The sequence below is a fragment of the Schistocerca nitens genome, chromosome 10, assembly GCF_023898315.1.
Source record: "Schistocerca nitens isolate TAMUIC-IGC-003100 chromosome 10, iqSchNite1.1, whole genome shotgun sequence".
Classification (NCBI taxonomy): domain Eukaryota; kingdom Metazoa; phylum Arthropoda; class Insecta; order Orthoptera; family Acrididae; genus Schistocerca; species Schistocerca nitens.
Genome location: NC_064623.1, coordinates 37,288,648 through 37,308,423, shown reverse-complemented (window position 1 = coordinate 37,308,423; position 19,776 = coordinate 37,288,648). Strand labels below are relative to the sequence as shown.

Sequence of the window (19,776 nt, the reverse complement as noted above, 5' to 3'; positions counted from 1 at the left end):
AACGGCGACTTCGTGTCACGCCTCGGCAACTGTTATCGATACCTGTCGTTAGTGCAGCACTCCGCGAAGAATTGGCTACCATTCCCCGCTTGAACGTATGCCTGCGAGAGTGGAAGCTGTCATTAAGGCTTGGAGTGGGTCAACACCATATTGAATTCCAGCATTACCGCGCCACGAACTTGTAAATAATTTTCAGCCAGGTCTCCGGTTACTGGTGTATTTATAGGACATAACTGGGAGGTTTGTTCATGTACAAAATCCTGCACCGGCAACAATTGCGCAATTATGGACGGTTACAGAGGCAGCATGGCTCAATATTCTCTGCAGGCGACTTTAAATGATTTACTGAGCCCATGCCACATCGCTTTGCTGCACTACACCGGGCAAAAGGAGGTCCCAGATGATATTACGAGGTATCCCATGACTTTTGCCACCTCTGTGTATTGAAAGCATGTAAAAATAGTTTGTAAAATTATCTTACACTGCGTAGAACTTTACAAATAACCATCGCATTTAGCAACTGCGAAGCAATGGCTAGTTGGCTAGTGAGTAAATAATGGGGACTGACCGCGCACGCCGTTCCTGGTGAGGGTGCCGTGGTGCTGTTGGCTGCCGCTGGAGGAGGAGGTGGTGATGGCCGGCGAGGCGGAGGGTGCAGGCTGGCCAGTGCGGGCCTCCAGGGCTGCCAACCTGCGCAGCGCGTCCGCCAGCGTGGCGCGGAGGCAGACCAGTTCGTCCGCCTGCGACAGCGCGCGTCGCTCCAGCTGCGAGACGCGCTCCCGCAGGGACTCGCCGTCCGCCTCCATCATGTCGCCTGCAACACACAACACCAGCACTGCAGTACACTACACACCTCTTACGTCACAGCATGGCACAGCCTCGTCTCCTCATCACATTCACTATTTTTTTCGGAGTGAAAGACATCAGGGGATGGGTATTTTAATTGTCGTAGTCAGAAGCAACAACATCAAAGAAAACATTTCCTGCCGTTTAGTTTTCCAACGCTAGGAGGATGGGATGTGCAGTGTCATTCGTAAGAACAAGATGTGCGATGAAAGTAATATCTCTCATTTTTCACCTACCAAAGGTATATTATTTTTCAAACAACAATATTGTCGCCTTTGAAGCAGTTCCCTTCGGCAACTGTACACTGCTATACACTGGCCTAGTCTTTGTAGTAGGCTCCAACTGGTATGGTCCTTTAAAATTTCAGTCTTTTGAAAGTTTTCCAGAGTCCCAAAATGACGTCCTTTTAAGACTTTTTCCACTTTCAAGAAAGGAAAAAGTCACACAGACTCATATCAGGTAAGTATGAGGGCTTTGGAACAACAGAAATGCCTTGTGAGATCAAAAATTCCATGATGGAAGTGACTGTGTGACATGGGGCGTTGTCACAATGCTGAACCCACATGTCTGCAATATCCGGTCTCACTCGAGGCACCCTTTTCCTGACCCTTTCAGCGAAATATTTGTTGAACACTCAGTTTGCCCTGGAGGAAAAATCTCTCAAGAGCACGCATACAATCGACCTGTTTGATGATGTTTGATTTGTGGAGCACTCAACTGCACGGTCTTCAGCACCCGTACACAGTCCAGTCCATTTTTTTACACAGTCCAGTCCATTTTTTTACACAGTCCAGTCCATTTTTTTACACAGTCCAGTCCATTTTTTTACACAGTCCAGTCCATTTTTTACACAGTCCAGTCCATTTTTTACACAGTCCAGTCCATTTTTTACACAGTCCAGTCCATTTTTTACACAGTCCAGTCCATTTTTTACACAGTCCAGTCCATTTTTTACACAGTCCAGTCCATTTTTTACACAGTCCAGTCCATTTTTTACACAGTCCAGTCCATTTTTTACACAGTCCAGTCCATTTTTTACACAGTCCAGTCCATTTTTTACACAGTCCAGTCCATTTTTTACACAGTCCAGTCCATTTTTTACACAGTCCAGTCCATTTTTTACACAGTCCAGTCCATTTTTTACACAGTCCAGTCCATTTTTTACACAGTCCAGTCCATTTTTTTACACAGTCCAGTCCATTTTTTTTACACAGTCCAGTCCATTTTTTTACACAGTCCATTTTTTTACACAGTCCATTTTTTACACAGTCCATTTTTTACACAGTCCATTTTTACACAGTCCAATTTTTTTACACAGTCCAATTTTTTTACACAGTCCAATTTTTTTACACAGTCCAATTTTTTTACACAGTCCAATTTTTTTACACAGTCCAATTTTTTTACACAGTCCAATTTTTTTACACAGTCCAATATAGTCACTGTCACAAATCATGATGATGAAATGAAGAGGACAATACAAACACACAGTCACTGGATGGAGAAAATCCCCAACCCAGCTGGAAATCGAACCCAGCATGCTGTGATCCAGAGGGAGTAACGCTAGCCACTGGACCACACACAAGCTGCGGACTCTACATTTTCATTGGGTTTTGAAGCTGAAGGTCTCGCTGAGCGGGGTTCATCTTCAATGTGTTCTCAGCCTACCAAAAATGATTTGTGCCAGCGAAAAACTTGTGCTCTTGATAAGGAATGTCTCCCATAGCTCTGTTCCAACTTTTGAAAGGTCACACTCGTGGATTCCCCAAGTTTAACACAAAACTTGATGGCATAATGTTGCTCTAAATTCCGCTGTTCCATTTTCGTAGCACACAATGTAAACACAACTTCACTTACGGTGCTCTCAGATGTCACATGATGGCTGTACGGAGCTGAAACTCGGACTGGACAGCTGGAAGGGATGAACTCACCGGTCCACAGAAGCAGAACAACACAGCGTTGCTATATCGCTTGCAGTATTGTTTTTCTCACTACATTTCTCACACGCCTTGTACGTATACAAAATAAACTATTAAGAAATCGTACTGATCCACCACTTTACACAAAACAGGCCACAACATTGTTGCAGAAGAAACGAAGAAAAGCATGCCAAATTTAGAAGAACGCAAAACCGCCAAGATTGGCGAAGTATTAGAGAAGCTCGAAATTCAGCGCAAACTTCAATGCGATATGCTTTTAATTGTTTCCACAACGGAACTCTGTCTCGAAATCTGACAGAAATCCCAAAGAGATTAGTCGTATGTAAAATACACCAGTAGCAATCAATAACTTTACTGTGAGACAGCAATAATGATGATATTGATGACAGGGCCACTAAAGCGGAGTTACTAAAAACGGTTTTCCAAAATTCCTTCACCAAAGAAGACGAAGTAAATATTCCACAATGCGAATGAAGAAGAATTGCTCACATTAGTAACGTAGAAGTAGATATCCTAGGCGTAGCGAAGCAGCTTAAATAATTTCATAAAAGCATGGTCTCCGGTCCAGATAGCATACCAGTCAGGTTCCTTTCAGAGTATGATGATACAATAGCTCCATACCTAGCAATCATATTCAACCGCTCTCTCGACATAGGATTCGTACCTAAAGAATGAGAGTTGCAGAATTCACGCCAATACCCAAGAAAGGAAATGGGTGTAATCCGCTGAACTACTACGCCAGACTTGGTTGGCTGTCTGCAGGCGCCAGCTAACTCGATGGGACAGTACGGAAGTCTATTTTGGAGGATATGTTCTCTTCGAACATTGTGAATTACAACGAAGGAAACGACTGAGAAGTAACCAACACGGATTCAGAAAATTTCGTGAATCACGACTAACTCTTCTCATGAAGTAATGAGTACTATTGACAGGGGATGTCGGACTGTTTCCATATTTTTATATTTTCCAGAATGCTTTTGACACCGTTCCTCACAAGCGACTTCTGATCAAATCGCGTGCCTGTGGGGCATTGTCCCAGTTGTGCACCTGCATTTGTGATTTCCTGTCAGAGAGGTCACCGTTCGTACTAGATGACGGATCCGCATCTAATAGGATTGACGGAGGACATCGAAAAACTCCAGAGAGCTGCAGCTGGTTGCGTGTTATCGCCAAATAGGGGAGAGAGTGCCACAGATATGATAAGCACATTCGGGTGGTAACGATTAAAACCAAGGCGTTTTCATTGCTGTACGATCTCCTTATTAAATTTTGGTCACCAACTTTCTCCTCTGAGTGTAAAAATATTTTGTTGGCGCTCACCTACATAGAGAAATGATCATAATAAAGTGAGAAAAAACTGGAAAGGTCAATACGTGCGTGTAATTCATCGATACGAATAGTCTGAAAACTTTGCAAATCCGTTCACTGGGTTGGCTGTCTGCAGGAGCCGGCTAACTCGATGGGACAGTACGGAACGGACAGTTAACAATGAAACTCGAAGACAGCATAACCTGCAGGTGCAATCTGTATTATAAGAATTCTGTAAATCACTAGGCGGCTTCTATTTACCTGTGGGACACTGGTACATGGCAATATCACGCAGAAAATTCCCACCAGTTCTCCGATTGCCTATTGTGGAAACTGTCCGTCATAAATACACTCCTGGAAATTGAAATAAGAACACCGTGAATTCATTGTCCCAGGAAGGGGAAACTTTATTGACACATTCCTGGGGTCAGATACATCACATGATCACACTGACAGAACCACAGGCACATAGACACAGGCAACAGAGCATGCACAATGTCGGCACTAGTACAGTGTATATCCACCTTTCGCAGCAATGCAGGCTGCTATTCTCCCATGGAGACGATCGTAGAGATGCTGGATGTAGTCCTGTGGAACGGCTTGCCATGCCATTTCCACCTGGCGCCTCAGTTGGACCAGCGTTCGTGCTGGACGTGCAGACCGCGTGAGACGACGCTTCATCTAGTCCCAAACATGCTCAATGGGGGACAGATCCGGAGATCTTGCTGGCCAGGGTAGTTGACGTACACCTTCTAGAGCACGTTGGGTGGCACGGGATACATGCGGACGTGCATTGTCCTGTTGGAACAGCAAGTTCCCTTGCCGGTCTAGGAATGGTAGAACGATGGGTTCGATGACGGTTTGGATGTACCGTGCACTATTCAGTGTCCCCTCGACGATCACCAGTGGTGTACGGCCAGTGTAGGAGATCGCTCCCCACACCATGATGCCGGGTGTTGGCCCTGTGTGCCTCGGTCGTATGCAGTCCTGATTGTGGCGCTCACCTGCACGGCGCCAAACACGCATACGACCATCATTGGCACCAAGGCAGAAGCGACTCTCATCGCTGAAGACGACACGTCTCCATTCGTCCCTCCATTCACGCCTGTCGCGACACCACTGGAGGCGGGCTGCACGATGTTGGGGCGTGAGCGGAAGACGGCCTAACGGTGTGCGGGACCGTAGCCCAGCTTCATTGAGACGGTTGCGAATGGTCCTCGCCGATACCCCAGGAGCAACAGTGTCCCTAATTTGCTGGGAAGTGGCGGTGCGGTCCCCTACGGCACTGCGTAGGATCCTACGGTCTTGGCGTGCATCCGTGCGTCGCTGCGGTCCGGTCCCAGGTCGACGGGCACGTGCACCTTCCGCCGACCACTGGCGACAACATCGATGTACTGTGGAGACCTCACGCCCCACGTGTTGAGCAATTCGGCGGTACGTCCACCCGGCCTCCCGCATGCCCACTATACGCCCTCGCTCAAAGTCCGTCAACTGCACATACGGTTCGCGTCCACGCTGTCGCGGCATGCTACCAGTGTTAAAGACTGCGATGGAGCTCCGTATGCCACGGCAAACTGGCTGACACTGACGACGGCGGTGCACAAATGCTGCGCAGCTAGCGCCATTCGACGGCCAACACCGCGGTTCCTGGTGTGTCCGCTGTGCCGTGCGTGTGATCATTGCTTGTACAGCCCTCTCGCAGTGTCCGGAGCAAGTATGGTGGGTCTGACACACCGGTGTCAATGTGTTCTTTTTTCCATTTCCAGGAGTGTAGTAAGCAAAGGGTAAAAGCTGTCCTTCCACAATACGGAACTCGAACGTGCGTACGAGCAGAGAATCCATGGTTGGTACATTGTTGGCAGTTGTGATACAATCCTAGAATCGAGGGTTTACGGGAAGGTGTCGTCATTGAGTGAGTGTTGGAAGATACAAAATGACTTAGACAAAAATTTTAGTTCGTGTGATGAATGGGAGGTAGCTCCATATGTAGAAAGTTGTAGCTTGGTGCTGCTGAGTAGGAAAAACAATCCTGTAATTTTTCGAATACAGCATTAGTAACTGTTCTGTTTTACACAGTCGGTATGGTATCGATAGCTACGATGCCACAACGTAGGTGCGCTCTGGTAGGTTGGCACTACGAGAGCAGACGAACAACGCCGACCACAGCGCCCTCTAGCCGACGCTGTGGAGCGCCACTCCACATTCAGCCCATTTGATGAAGAGCAGACAACCTAGTAACTTAGCTTCTACTTGTGGGGGGGGGGTCTAGCCATTATAGACTATGGCTTTTTAACTTCTAGTAACTGTCAGCTTCGATACATGAATGGCTTCGTACCTACGTGCTCATCTGTACCAAAAGTTAAGTAATTTGTTTGTGTATATTTATACACCAGTAAAGGTGCTTTAACTTTGCTTTCAGCACCGAAGTACTTCGCCTTTTCCTGCTCCTACTCGCGTCCTTCACTCTTGGCCTATTTTGCAGCAGCAGTTCACAGGAACAGATCACGCGCTGCCTATCCAGGCGGGGTACAAAAGTCAGGCCGATTAAATATCTAGATGTATTATTGCGAAGCGTTATGAAAAGGAACGAGCAGTACGATCGGTCGTAGGGAAGGCTAGTGGTCGACTTTGGCAGTTAGAGAAAAGTGCAGCTGATCTCTAAAGGAGTGTACTACAGAACACTAATGTGACCCATTCTTGAGTAATGCTCGAGTGTTTGGGATCGGCACCAGATGGGATTAAAGGAAGACATCGAAGCTCTTCAGAGGCGTAGTGCTAGGTTTATTAGCGGTAGGTTGTATCACCACGCTGGTGCTACTGAAATGTTCCGTGAACTCAAACGGGAATCCGTGGAGCGAAGGTGACGTTCTTTTCGAGAACACTAGTGAGTAAAGTTTAGAGAACGGGTATTTGCGGCTGACTGCAGAACGATTCTACTCCCGCCCATTTCACGTGAAGGACCGAGAACACGAGAGAAATCAAGTCTCTTGTGGAGACACTAGACAGTTGGTTTTCTCTCGCTCCATTTGCGAGCGGATCAGGAAAAGTGGTACATCCCATTTGGAGCTTTCCCGGTTATGTATGTAAACGACGATGGAGATGCTGCAGGCTTGTTGGTAGCTTTCTTCCGTCAGCTGGCTGTAAGCAGCTTCTCACTTTCCTCCATCATGGTACACCTCACTTTCCATTTTCGGTAAACACGGCTTTGCTTTATAAAATTCAGCGAATTCCTCAGTTGACACCTGTGTAAAGAATCCAGTTCCGCTTCTTCCCCGGAAGTGTCAGCCAAGGTAGCATTTTCTGGCGCGCGCGGACACGCCTGTACCGGCAGACCGGAACTTAGGTGCAGTCGTGAATGTGATCGTTTAAGCCCGTTGCAGCTGTGAGCGATTCTCCGCGGCCCAGACCTTCAGCCCGTCCGCCACGTGTGGAGTCGGCGGCCTGACCATCGCGTGCACACAGCCGCTCTGTCCGCGCCTCACGCCACCTGGCTCTAGTCCTAGCTGTTCCCCCCCGTAATTGCTCGGGTCGTGGTCTGCTCTAATGCGACCACAGTTGCTCCGACTGCTGCGTCCTCTCACACTGTACGATGCTACCAGGGTCGCGTCGAGGCCTTGCATGACAACACTGTTTGCACTATGGCCGGGCGGTATCTAACCTGCCAACTAACAAGGGAACCTCCCCATCGCACCCCCCTCAGATTTAGTTATAAGTTGGCACAGTGGATAGGTCTTGAAAACCTGAACACAGGTCAATGGAGAAAACAGGAAGAAATTGTATGAAAAAAATTAGTAAAATATACAAACTGAGTAGTCCATGCGCAAGATAGGCAACATCAAGGAGATTGTGAGGTCGGGAGCACCGTGGTCCCGTGGTTAGCGTGAGCAGCTGCGGAGTGAGAGGTCCTTGGTTCAAGTCATCCCTCGAATAAAAATTTTACTTTCTTTATTTTCGCAAAGTTATGATCTGTCCGTTCGTTCATTAACGTCTCTGTTCACTGCAATAAGTTTAGTGTCTGTGTTTTGAGACCGCACCGCAAAACCGTGCGATTAGTAGACGAAAGGACGTACCTCTGCAATGGGAACCGAAAACATTTGATCGCAAGGTCATAGGTCAACCGATTCCTCCACAGGAAAACACTTCTGATGTATTCTATACGACACTGGTGACGGCATGTGCGTCACATGACAGGAATATGTTGTCGACCCACCTAACTTGTACACTTGGCGAATTGGTAAAAAGATTCTTCTACCTTGCCCGATTTAGGTTTTCTTGTGGATGTGATAATCACTCCAAAAAAGTGATCAAACATAAGAGTTTGTCACATATACTGAAAATAAAAAAGTAAACTTTTCACTCGAGGGAAGACTTGAACCTGGGACCTCTCGTTCCGTAGCTGCTCTCGCTAACCACGGGACCACGGCGCTCCTCGAGTCCCATTGTCCTTGATGTTGCCTATCTTCGCGTGGACTACTCAGTTTGTATATTTTACTAATTTTTTTTATAGTTCCACACAACTTCTTCCTCTTTTCTCGATTGATCTGTGTTCAGTTTTTCAAGGCCTATCCACTGTACTAACTTATAACTAAATCTGAGGGGAGTGCGATGGGGAGGTTCCCTTGTAAGATACGACGTGCGTCCAGAATGTACAGCGTGTCCCGAAAGTAAAGATTAATTTTCATGAAAACAATGCAATCAACTGAGGCACTGAGAACTGTAAGGGCCAAAAAGACGCTGTCATTGATGTTGAGATTGCAGCATGTATGCATGTCCCTGACATCTGTTTATCTTACGACAAACCCATATCACTAACCGATTATCGGTAGGATTTTGGACCATGTGCTGTGTTCGAACATCATAAATTATCTTGAAAAAATACCATTTATTTACACACAGTCAGCACGGATTCAGAAAATATCGTTCTCGTGAAACACAACTAGCTCTTTACACTCACGAAGTAATGAATGCCATCGACAGGGGATGTCAAATTGATTCCATATTCTTAGATTTCCAGAAGGCTTTCGACACCATTCCTGACAAGCGTCTTCTAACCAAACTGCGTGCCTACGGAGTATCGCCTCAGTTGTGCGACTGGGTTCGTGATTTCCTGTCAGAAAGGTCACAGTTGGTAGTAATAAACGGAAAGTCATCGAGGAAAACAGAGCGTTCCACAAGGAAGTGTTATAGGCCCTCTAATGTTCCTGATCTATATTAATGACATAGGGGACAATTTGAGTAGCCGTCTTACATTGCTTACGGATCATGCTGTCATTTACCGCCTTGTAAGGTCATAAGAAGATCGAATCGAACTGCGAAATGATTTAGATAAGATATCTGTATGGTGCGAAAAGTGGCAATTGACCCTGAATGAGTGTGGCGTTATTCACATGAGTACTAAAAGAAATCAGCTAAATTTCGATTACGCGATAAGTCATACAAATCTGAAGGCTGTAAATTCAACTAAATACTTAGGGATTACAATTACAAATAACCTAAATTGGAACGACCACATAGATAATACTTTGGGTAGAGCAAACCAAAGACTGCGATTCATTGACAGAACACTTAGAAGGTGCAACAGGCCTACTAAAGAGACTGCTTACACCACTTTTGTCCGACCTATTCTGGAGTATTGCTCTGAGGTGTGGGATCCTCATCAGGTGGGACTGACGGATGACATCGAAAAAGTACAAAGGGGGCCACCTCGTTTTGTATTATCGCGAAACAGGGGAGATAGTATCACAGTGAATTGGAGTGGCAATCATTAAAACAAAGGCGTTTTTCGTTGCGACGGGATCTTCTCATGAAATTTCAATCACCAGTTTTCTCCTCCGATTGCGAAAACATTCTGTTGGCACCGGCGTATATAGGGAGAGTGAACGCACAAAATAACTTTAAGGTGGGTAGGACGTCAAACGGGCCGACTTGGAGCAGGAGAGGCACCACAGGACATTTTAATTTCCACTGTCTATACTTTTACAAGTAAATTCATGAAACTTTGTCAGCATGACCAGGAAGGATTCAGAATTCACACTCGTAGCAGCGGAAGTTCAAAAACATAACAAAATATTTTTACACGTGAAATTATTTTTTCACTTACCATTGGCTGCATTTGTTGCTATAGGTACACTTTTCTTCATAAGTAAGGGAGACTGTTCGATGAATTTTGCACAGCCTACAAACCATACTTACAGGTGTCTGAATCTCTAGAATCTATTTAATTTATGAAAAAATGAATGAGCTGTTACGTTGTAAACTTTATGTTTAGAAAAAAATCAAATTTTGTAGTTAATTATCTCAATTTTTACCACAGTTTTTAATAGATTTGGAAAATTCTATAGAGTTTCATACACCTGTAAGTGTGGTTTGTATGCTGTGCAAAATTTATCAAAGAATCTCTCTTCCTTGTTAAGAAAAATGTACCTATAGCAACAAATGCAACCAATAGTAAGCGAAAAAATGATGAATTTTCACATGTAAAAAAAATTATTTTGTTATGTTTTTGAACTTCCACTGCTATGAGTGTGAATCCCGAATCCTTCCTGGTCATGCTGATATAGTTTTATGAATTTATTTGTAAAAGTATAGACATAGAAAATGAAATGTCCTGTGGTGCCTCTCCTGCTCCAAGTCGACCCGTTTGACGTCTTACCCCCCTTAATTTTTCCAAATTATAACCCCGTTTGGTTTAATTACTTTTTTATTTTTAGTAGACTTTTCTGTCAGAAGGGCCTGTTGTACGCTCTTCTCCTAATTATCGGTCTTATTTCTTCGGGAAAGATAGCCTTATCCAATTAGTGAAAATCCATCAGGCATACATGCGATTTTATATCGCAAGCAGGACAGGCCAATTAGTAAGGGGGACGTTACAAACAGCTGCTAGAAACGTGCTGCGCCCCACTGGTGGGAGCAGTATTCTGCTAAGGGAGACATGCTCCTGTGCTTGGATGGGACCTGTGGTAGCAATCGAAGGCACGCTGACAGCTGCGAAACACCTGCGTCCCGCCATGCTTCATGTCTTCCCCGACGGCGTTGTCGTCTTTCAACAGTGTAACTGTCCGTGTCTCGGAGCCATGACCGTGCTACATTGGTTTGAGGAGCGTACAGGGAACTCACGTTAATGTCTCGGCGTCCAAGTTCGCCTGAACTTCCTAAGGAACCTATCTCGGTCGCTATCGGGTGCCATCACCGCGTACGCAAATCAGCTGCCCGTTATTTACGCGAATAACATGACTTGTGCGTAGACATATAATGCCGCATACCTCCATAAACCTACCAATAAACTGTCGGATCGCTGATACACACAATCGTGATGTCTTTCCTTCCAAAGACGGATATACAGCCTATTAAGCAGGTAGTCATAAGGTTTTAGCGTATCAGTGTGTCTGTTCTTTATGTTATGATCCTAGTTTCACGTAAATTACAAACACAACAACAGTCACAAACTATTGCTACTAGCCTAGATATGAACATTTTGCAAATTAACATTGTTGTTGTCTTGGTCCTACCAACCGATCCCTTTTTCTAGTCAAGTTGTGCCACAAACTCCTCTTCTCCCCAATTCTATTCAATACCTCCTCATTAGTTATGTGATCTACCCATCTAATCTTCAGCATTCTTCTGTAGCACCACATTTCGAAAGCTTCTATTCTCTCCTTGTCCAAACTATTTATCGTCCATGTTTCACTTCCATACATGGCTACACTCCATACAAATACTTTTAGAAACGACTTCTTGACACTTAAATCAATAGTCCATGTTAACAAAATTCTATTCTTCAGAAACGTTTTCCTTGCCATTGCCAGTCTACATTTTATATCCTCTCTACTTCGACCATCATCAGTATTTTGATCCCCAAATAGCAAAACTCATCTACTACTTTGTGTCTTCTAAATTCTTCAGCATCACCCGACTTAATTCGACTACATTCCATTATCCACGTTTTGCTTTTGTTGATGTTCATCTTATACCCTCCTTTCATGACACTGCCCATTCCGTTCAACTGCTCTTCCAAGTCCTTTGCTGTGTCTGACAGAATTACAAACGTCATCTGCGAACCTCAAAGTTTTGATTCCTTCTCCATGGATTTTAATACCTACTCCGAACTTTTCTTTTGTTTCCTTTACTGCTTGCTCTGTATACAGATTGAATAGCATCGGGGAGAGGCTACAACCCTGCCTCACTCCCTTCCCAACCACTGCTTCCCTATCATTACATTAATAATAAAAAATCCTAAATATTAATTACACAGGCCAACGAAGATTTTTTTGAAAATTTTTTGTACTTTGATACCTGATCTTTATAGATTTTTATGAGCTGAATCCAAATCTAGCCTTAGTTTTTTTGTTTCGCCCATAGTTTTCGTGCAATATGCTGCTTATTATGTAGGATAAATATCCTATGCTGTACGGTAAACGGGGAAATTAATGAAACGCTTTGTTACAACGTAAGCATCGTTTGTATTTACAGTAAGCTTCTTAAAACAATGATGTGTGTTAATAGAGGTTTCACTTGTCAGCTGGAATTGGTTTGTATTTTGGCTCTGAGCACTATGGGACTTAACATCTGAGGTCATCAGTCCCCTAGACTTACAACTACGTAAACCTACCTAAGGACATCACACACATCCATGCCCGAGGCAGGATTCGAACCTGCGACCGTAGCAGCAGCGCGGTTCCGGACTGAAGCGCTTAGACCCGCTCGACCACAGCTGTAGGCGGTTTGTATTTTCTTTCTCTTTCTTTCTTCGAAACTTCTTGTGTAGCTTTTTCTACGATGAGTCGCTTGCTGAACTTCTGGGTGAAGTAACCAACGGTAGGCCCCCCATCATGTTGGTGTTCCAGCGGCCTTGGTAGCGTTTTCTCATCACTAGTTTTGGATGAATCAATAAACAGTTTCCAGATCGGGAATGTCTGAGCAGTACCCTAAATCATATTCTTGTTGAATAAACTTGGAGAATTGTTGCGCTCTCTCTCTCTATACATGTATATGCTGGTTCCAACTGACAATAAGTTTTTTTCTTTTGATCTAGAGCCAAGCAATTCAGTTTTTTTCTTTTGTTAATCCCAGATCCCTAACCAAATCGTTAAGCTCGGTCTGAGTAAAACATTTGGGCTCTAGACTTTCTGTATTACAATGGAATCCATCATCATCTGGTTCATCAGAATCAGATTGTACATCAGAAAATACTTCTGTTCGAATAGAATTTAAATCATCTGGTGGTTCAGGAACCGGCAAATCTGCACCATGCCCTACTGGTCGGATGGCGGACGGAAGGGTAGGTTAGCTTATTACCTTCTTGTTTTTCGAATTATGACCAGTAATATCAACACTGAAAAAGTAGCAATCATAGGAATGATTTCTTGGCTCCCAGCATATCATAGGGGCAGCAAATCTAAAGGCTTCTTCTTTTTCCTTTTTGGACCATTTTCTCAGATCTTCAACACACGCATAAAATACCTTATCTGGCGCCCAAGATTTACCTTCATCACCAAGTTTAGATCCCAAGTATGATAGAGAAACCTTTTTCACGAAATCCGTAATGTTTCTTTGGTGTTTTTTAATCACAAATTCACCACAAATATAACAAAAACTGTCAGCAGAGCTTTTACAACCACGATTAGGCATTGTACTGAGCACATGTACAGGAAACGCGAAAGTGAGGTTAGGTTGACCGTATCACCATCTGTTAACATAAAAATAGAGCAGACCTTTATTTGCCAGCTAATGTTTTTCAGCAGTGCTACCAACGTCATTTACATTCATTACACCTCTTTTTTAAATTATTTTAACTACATAAAAGCTGTTAAATTCTTTAAAAATCGTTAATTTAATAAATTTAACTGAAAATGTGAAGAAATGGTGGGTGATACAGTTTTGTAAGTATCCTATTTGTATTTCTCACCCTAAAAAACATAAGAATAAGGTATTTTCAGCAGAAACTTTTTTCCATCGTTGGCCTGTGTTACAATTTCAGAACATGAAGTGATACCTTATTTTTTAATAGGGCGTATAGAATGTTGAGACTTTGGTAAAAAGCAAGTCAAACCTATGAGCTGCAGGTTGCGTACAAATTTGACTTTTACAAATCTTTATTTTTTTCTAAACTTTGTTCTTTCGGCTCTTACGGTTCTCAGTGCCTCAATTTTTCTTTCGCAGATCTCTGATACGCTCTTTGTCGAAGAAACAATAGCCACTGATTCCTGGAAACAGGCGGTGAAGCATAGGGAATGCGCGAGGTGTACCGTCGAAGACACGGAGAAGAGCCGCCACTATTAGGCTTCTGAGGAGGCCCTGGAAGACTATCAACATCTGACGGTGCAGTCCGGAACATGGAGCCCACGCGCTTCCGTTCGTCGGCAGAGCCGTGAGTTAAACATTCCGCCATCCACCATCTGGCGTACTCTTCGCTTCACACCGAAGAAGACGGCATACCGCGTCCAGATAGAGCATCATCCCAAGAAGGATTATGCCGCCCTTTGTGAAAATGTGTGCTGACTACGGGTTAGGCTCCACCAAAAACGCGGTTCGGTAGTTCTGGTACACTACATAAATGACGCAGTAAATTTTGTGTTAGCAGAAGAGCCAACACCGTGTTACGAGTGGAGGCCGAAATGCACACGTTTTATCTCAAGCAGGCTGGCGTGAGGAGGGAAGAACTATACTGACGTGAGTTCTGGAACATGGCAAGGAATGAGAATTCAGAAAGCTGACATAATTAGTTTGATACTTAACTTTAATCCATTAATGGTGAACGTCGCTCTTGACGGTACATGAGTCACAATATTATCTGCTCAGGAGACATTCTTGAAGATAGTACTTACAGTAACTGAATATGGCGGCTTACTATGACGTAGCTGAAGACTATGCTAAACTGTCGTCTCTGCAAATCAGAGCGTATGTAGACAGTGAACCATCGCTAACAAAGTCGGCTGTACAACTGGGGCGAGTGCTAGGGAGTCTCTCTAGACTAGACCTGCCGTATGGCGGCGCTCGGTCTGCAATCACTGATAGTGGCGACACGCGGGTCCGACGTATACTAACGGACCGCGGCCAATTTAAAGGCTACCACCCAGCAAGTGTGGTGTCTGGCGGTGACACCACAGTAAACGGCAGGATTACCTGTAGTATTGGTAGAATTGGTATAGTAAAAGCAACATAAATGAATGTTTAAGATAGAAAATGGGAACCGACGCCTTCCCTTTGTTTTTTGTTTGTTTGATTGTTTGTTTTGCACATAATTAGAACCGCACATCATTCAGTGTTAATTCATTATGAATTTATATCCTTACAGAACGTAAATTGCATTTTGTAAGTAATAAAGATTATCTGATTGCATAACTTCTGCGCTTTCATGTAACCACAGCAGTTACTTTCGATGTAAGTACTGTTTACAACACAAACAAACTTAATTATTTCTGCAAATTAGACAAAGATAATGGGTTTCAAAGGAAAGAAGCCAATCAGACCGAAAATAATAAATGAGAAAATTTTAGACCAATCATCCGATTATCTAGGATGAGACATTTATAATTATAACGAAGACATTGAAAAGAGGGATAGTAAATATTAACTTATCTGGGAAAGAATTGGAAGAACTTTGGGAAGAAAAATAAGAAAAAGAAACACAAATGAGATTCTACAAGCTATTTTTTGTACCTACTCTTGTATATGGTTCCGAATCATGCATAGCAACAAAAAAAGAAAAACCACGTACACAAGCAGCAGAGATGAAGCTCAGAAGACGATGGTTCAAACCCTTAGGTTTTCCGTGATTTCCCTAAATCGCTCCATGCAAATGCCGGGATTGTTCCTTTGAAAAGTTACGGCCGATTTCCTTCCTCATCCTTGACAAAATCCGATCTTGTGATCCTTTTCTAATGACCTCGAAGTCGAAATGACGTTAACCCCAACCTACCTTCCTTCCTGTTTGATATAAGCGATGAAACAATAAGATCAGATTCTAAAATCTTTTCAGTTAATGGCAGGATAGAAGAGAATAGAAGGAAATTGGTCATGATGATAGACTGGCAGAAAAAAAGATTGCCAAAAAAGTTAATGAATTACCAGACGACTGGAACGACAGAACTAGGCAGACTTCGTAAGAGATGGATGCATGGATGATAGAGACCGGAACAAATGATAACATGGCCTAATGATAGGAAGGAGGTGAAACTCATGATGAAACATAAAAGTTATATAATTATTGTTATTTTCTGCTCAACAGAAAGTTCTTCACAATGATCAGAGAGAACAGTTTCCTGTAGTTATTGATAAATGCAGAAGCTGTTTATGAATAACAGAAACAAGTGTTATGTAAGTTCGACGAAGTAATGATATTTTTAATTTGCGTTTCTTTTTTTTACCTTCACTTGTGCGAATTGTGTTTTCTAGCGATATATGATAAATCTCTGCTGTTTTCTTTATTTTTACTACAACATACCTCTGTTTCGCGTTACAAATCAACAATCTTCGAATAAAACCTGTGTTAAATATTGACAATGCTTCAGTTCTGCTACAAATCGTACTTATTTTTAAGTAACAGACAGGAGAGTAACTATGCGAATAAAATGTTACGTGGGTTTCCCCGTCCTTTATATATCCTCAGTTTCTAGACGGTTCAGCACTTGCAGTCTTTAGATGGAGCTAGTAAGACAATGCCAGCATACGTAAAGAAATACTTATGAGACCCGACCCGACCCGACCCGACCCGACCCGACCCGACCCGACCCGACCCGACCCGACCCGACCCGACCCGACCCGACCCGACCCGACCCGACCCGACCCGACCCGACCCGACCCGACCCGACCCGACCCGACCCGACCCGACCCGACCCGACCCGACCCGACCCGACCCGACCCGACCCGACCCGACCCGACCCGACCCGACCCGACCCGACCCGACCCGACCCGACCCGACCCGACCCGACCCGACCCGACCCGACCCGACCCGACCCGACCCGACCCGACCCGACCCGACCCGACCCGACCCGACCCGACCCGACCCGACCCGACCCGACCCGACCCGACCCGACCCGACCCGACCCGACCCGACCCGACCCGACCCGACCCGACCCGACCCGACCCGACCCGACCCGACCCGACCCGACCCGACCCGACCCGACCCGACCCGACCCGACCCGACCCGACCCGACCCGACCCGACCCGACCCGACCCGACCCGACCCGACCCGACCCGACCCGACCCGACCCGACCCGACCCGACCCGACCCGACCCGACCCGACCCGACCCGACCCGACCCGACCCGACCCGACCCGACCCGAACTACCAGGGAAGCTACCGTGGTCTACGCTTACTGCTGGTAGTTTATAGAAGCCTGTGGTAGTTTTACAACTCTAGTGCTGACACTCTGGCCGCCGTAGAAAATAAAAACTCGTGAGGTAATCACCTGTACTCAGACGAGACCTCAAGCAACCCACGTCGGTTTGTGAACCGACACAACTGCCGGATACGGGCGACAAAAAAATGGTTCAAATGACTGTGAGCACTATGGGACTTAACATCTGAGGTCATCAGCCCCCTAGAACCTAGAACTACTTAAACCTAACCTAAGGACATCACACACATCCATGCCCGAGGCAGGATTCGAACCTGCGACCGTAGCGGTCGCGCGGTTCCAGACTGACGCGCCTAGAACCGCTCGGCCATACCGGCCGGCACGGCCGACAATAATCCACACGAGTTGCAACAATGGGAGAAACACCGCGGAACTTTATGTATGGCTAGGGATGACCGAAACTATGATTTATGGACAGTTCTTTCTTAAGCAGAGCAAACGATGAGAAGCCCAAGTTACACTGACACGATTGCCTAGGACTGCAATTGGAGTGTGATGGAACTCTGAATTCCACCGTATCCTCTCCATTTTGCTGTAATTACTGGGTGGTGTCCTTAATTCCTAGTCTATGCCTCATCTCCACACGTCATCAAAGCAGCATGGTCCGAAGTTGATCCACATCGCTGCGAAACCGGATACCAATTACCAATAAAAGGGTTTTTATGCGGTCAAGACTGTTCTATGTAATATTGCGTTACTATTTCTCAAAACTGTTCTTAGAAAACAACGTCGTCTTTCCTCCAGGGACTCCCACTTGTGTTCCAGAAGCATCTCGATAGTACTAATTTTTTGATCGAACCCACCAGTAAAAAATCTAGCAGCCCACCTCTGAATTCTGTCGATGTCTTCCTTTAGTCCGATCTGGTGGGGTCCTAAGCACTAGAGCAGTACTCTAGAATGGGTTGCACTAGCGTCCTATATGCGGTCTCCTTTACAGATGAACCACACTTTATCTCCCCCAGTAAACAGAAGTTCGCAGCAACTGACGGAAAGTCATCGAGTAAAACGGAAGTAATATGTCCTCAAGGAAGTGTTTTAGGCCCTTTTGCTGTTTCTGAACTGCATAAACGATTTAGGAGACAATCTGTGCACCCCTCTTCGATTGTTTGTAGATGATTTTGTCCTTTATTTTCATATATTGTGATCACGTGACAAATGAAATGCAAAAGATTTAGACACAATGTCTGTATGGTGCAAAGAGTGGCAATTGACTCTAAATCATGAAAAGCGTGAAATTATCCACATAAGCACTGAAAGAAATCCGCTAAATTTCAGTTACACGATAAAGCACACAAATCTAAAAGCTGTAAACTCAACTAAATACTTAGGGATTACAATTATGAATAACTTAAATTGGAACTATCACTTAGATAATGTTGTAGGAGAAGCAAACCGAAGACTGCGTTTCATTGGCAGAACACTTAGAAAAAGTAACAGGGCTACTCTAAAGAGACTCCTTACACCACGATTGTCCGCCCTCTTTTGGAGTACTGCTTTGCGGTGTGGGATCCGCATCGGAAGAGACAGAGGACATCGAAAAAGTTCAAGGAAGGACAGCTCGTTCCACTATCGAGAAATAAGGCAGAGTGTGCCACGAATATGATGCATGAATTGGGATCGCAATCATTAAAACAAAAGCGTTTCTCGCTGCTACAGGATCTTCTCATGAAATTTCAATCGCCATCTTCCTCCCAAGAGAGTGAAAATATTTTTTGGCGCACTCCTACATGGGGAGAAATGATCATCATCATATAATAAGAGAAGTCAGAACTCGCACGGAAAGATTTAAGTGTTCGTTTTTCCCACGAGCTGTTCGAAAGGGCAACAGTAAATAAATATACACATCAAAAATATTTCTGCATCACCTCGGTTCCGAGAGTTCCGGAACCTGTACAGAAAACTGCAATAGAGATCAACATAAACATAATTTCCGCCCTTTTTATTTCTCATGAAAATCACTCTCTGCATGTTGTACCACCATACAGCGAGACCTTCAGATGTGGTGGTCCAGATTGCTGTACACACCGGTATCTCTAATACCCAGTAGCACGTCCTCTTACATTGATGCTTGCCTGTATTCGTCGTAGCATACTATCCACAAGTTCATCAAGGCACTGCTGATACATATTGTCCCAATCCTAAACGGTGATTCGGCGTAGATCCCTCAGAGTCGTTGGTGAGTCACGTCGTCCATAAACAGCCATTTTGAATCTATCCCAAGCACGTTCGATAGGGTTCATGTCCGGAGAACATGCTGGCCACTCTAGTCGTGCGATGTCGATACACTGAAGAAAGTTATTCACAAGATTTGCAAGATGGGGGCGCGAA

At 44.7% G+C, this 19,776-nt stretch overlaps 1 protein-coding gene across 7 annotated transcripts in view; it reads right to left on the bottom strand.

The window, feature by feature from the left end:
* Positions 1–19,776, bottom strand: part of LOC126210649 (echinoderm microtubule-associated protein-like 2) — a 664,635-nt gene that overhangs the window by 148,101 nt on the left and 496,758 nt on the right. For all 7 annotated transcript variants that reach the window (XM_049939974.1, XM_049939973.1, XM_049939976.1 and 4 more), the window contains one exon: positions 569–814. In XM_049939974.1, coding sequence (XP_049795931.1) covers positions 569–814 — 246 coding nt within the window. The remainder of the gene's footprint in view (positions 1–568; positions 815–19,776) is intronic.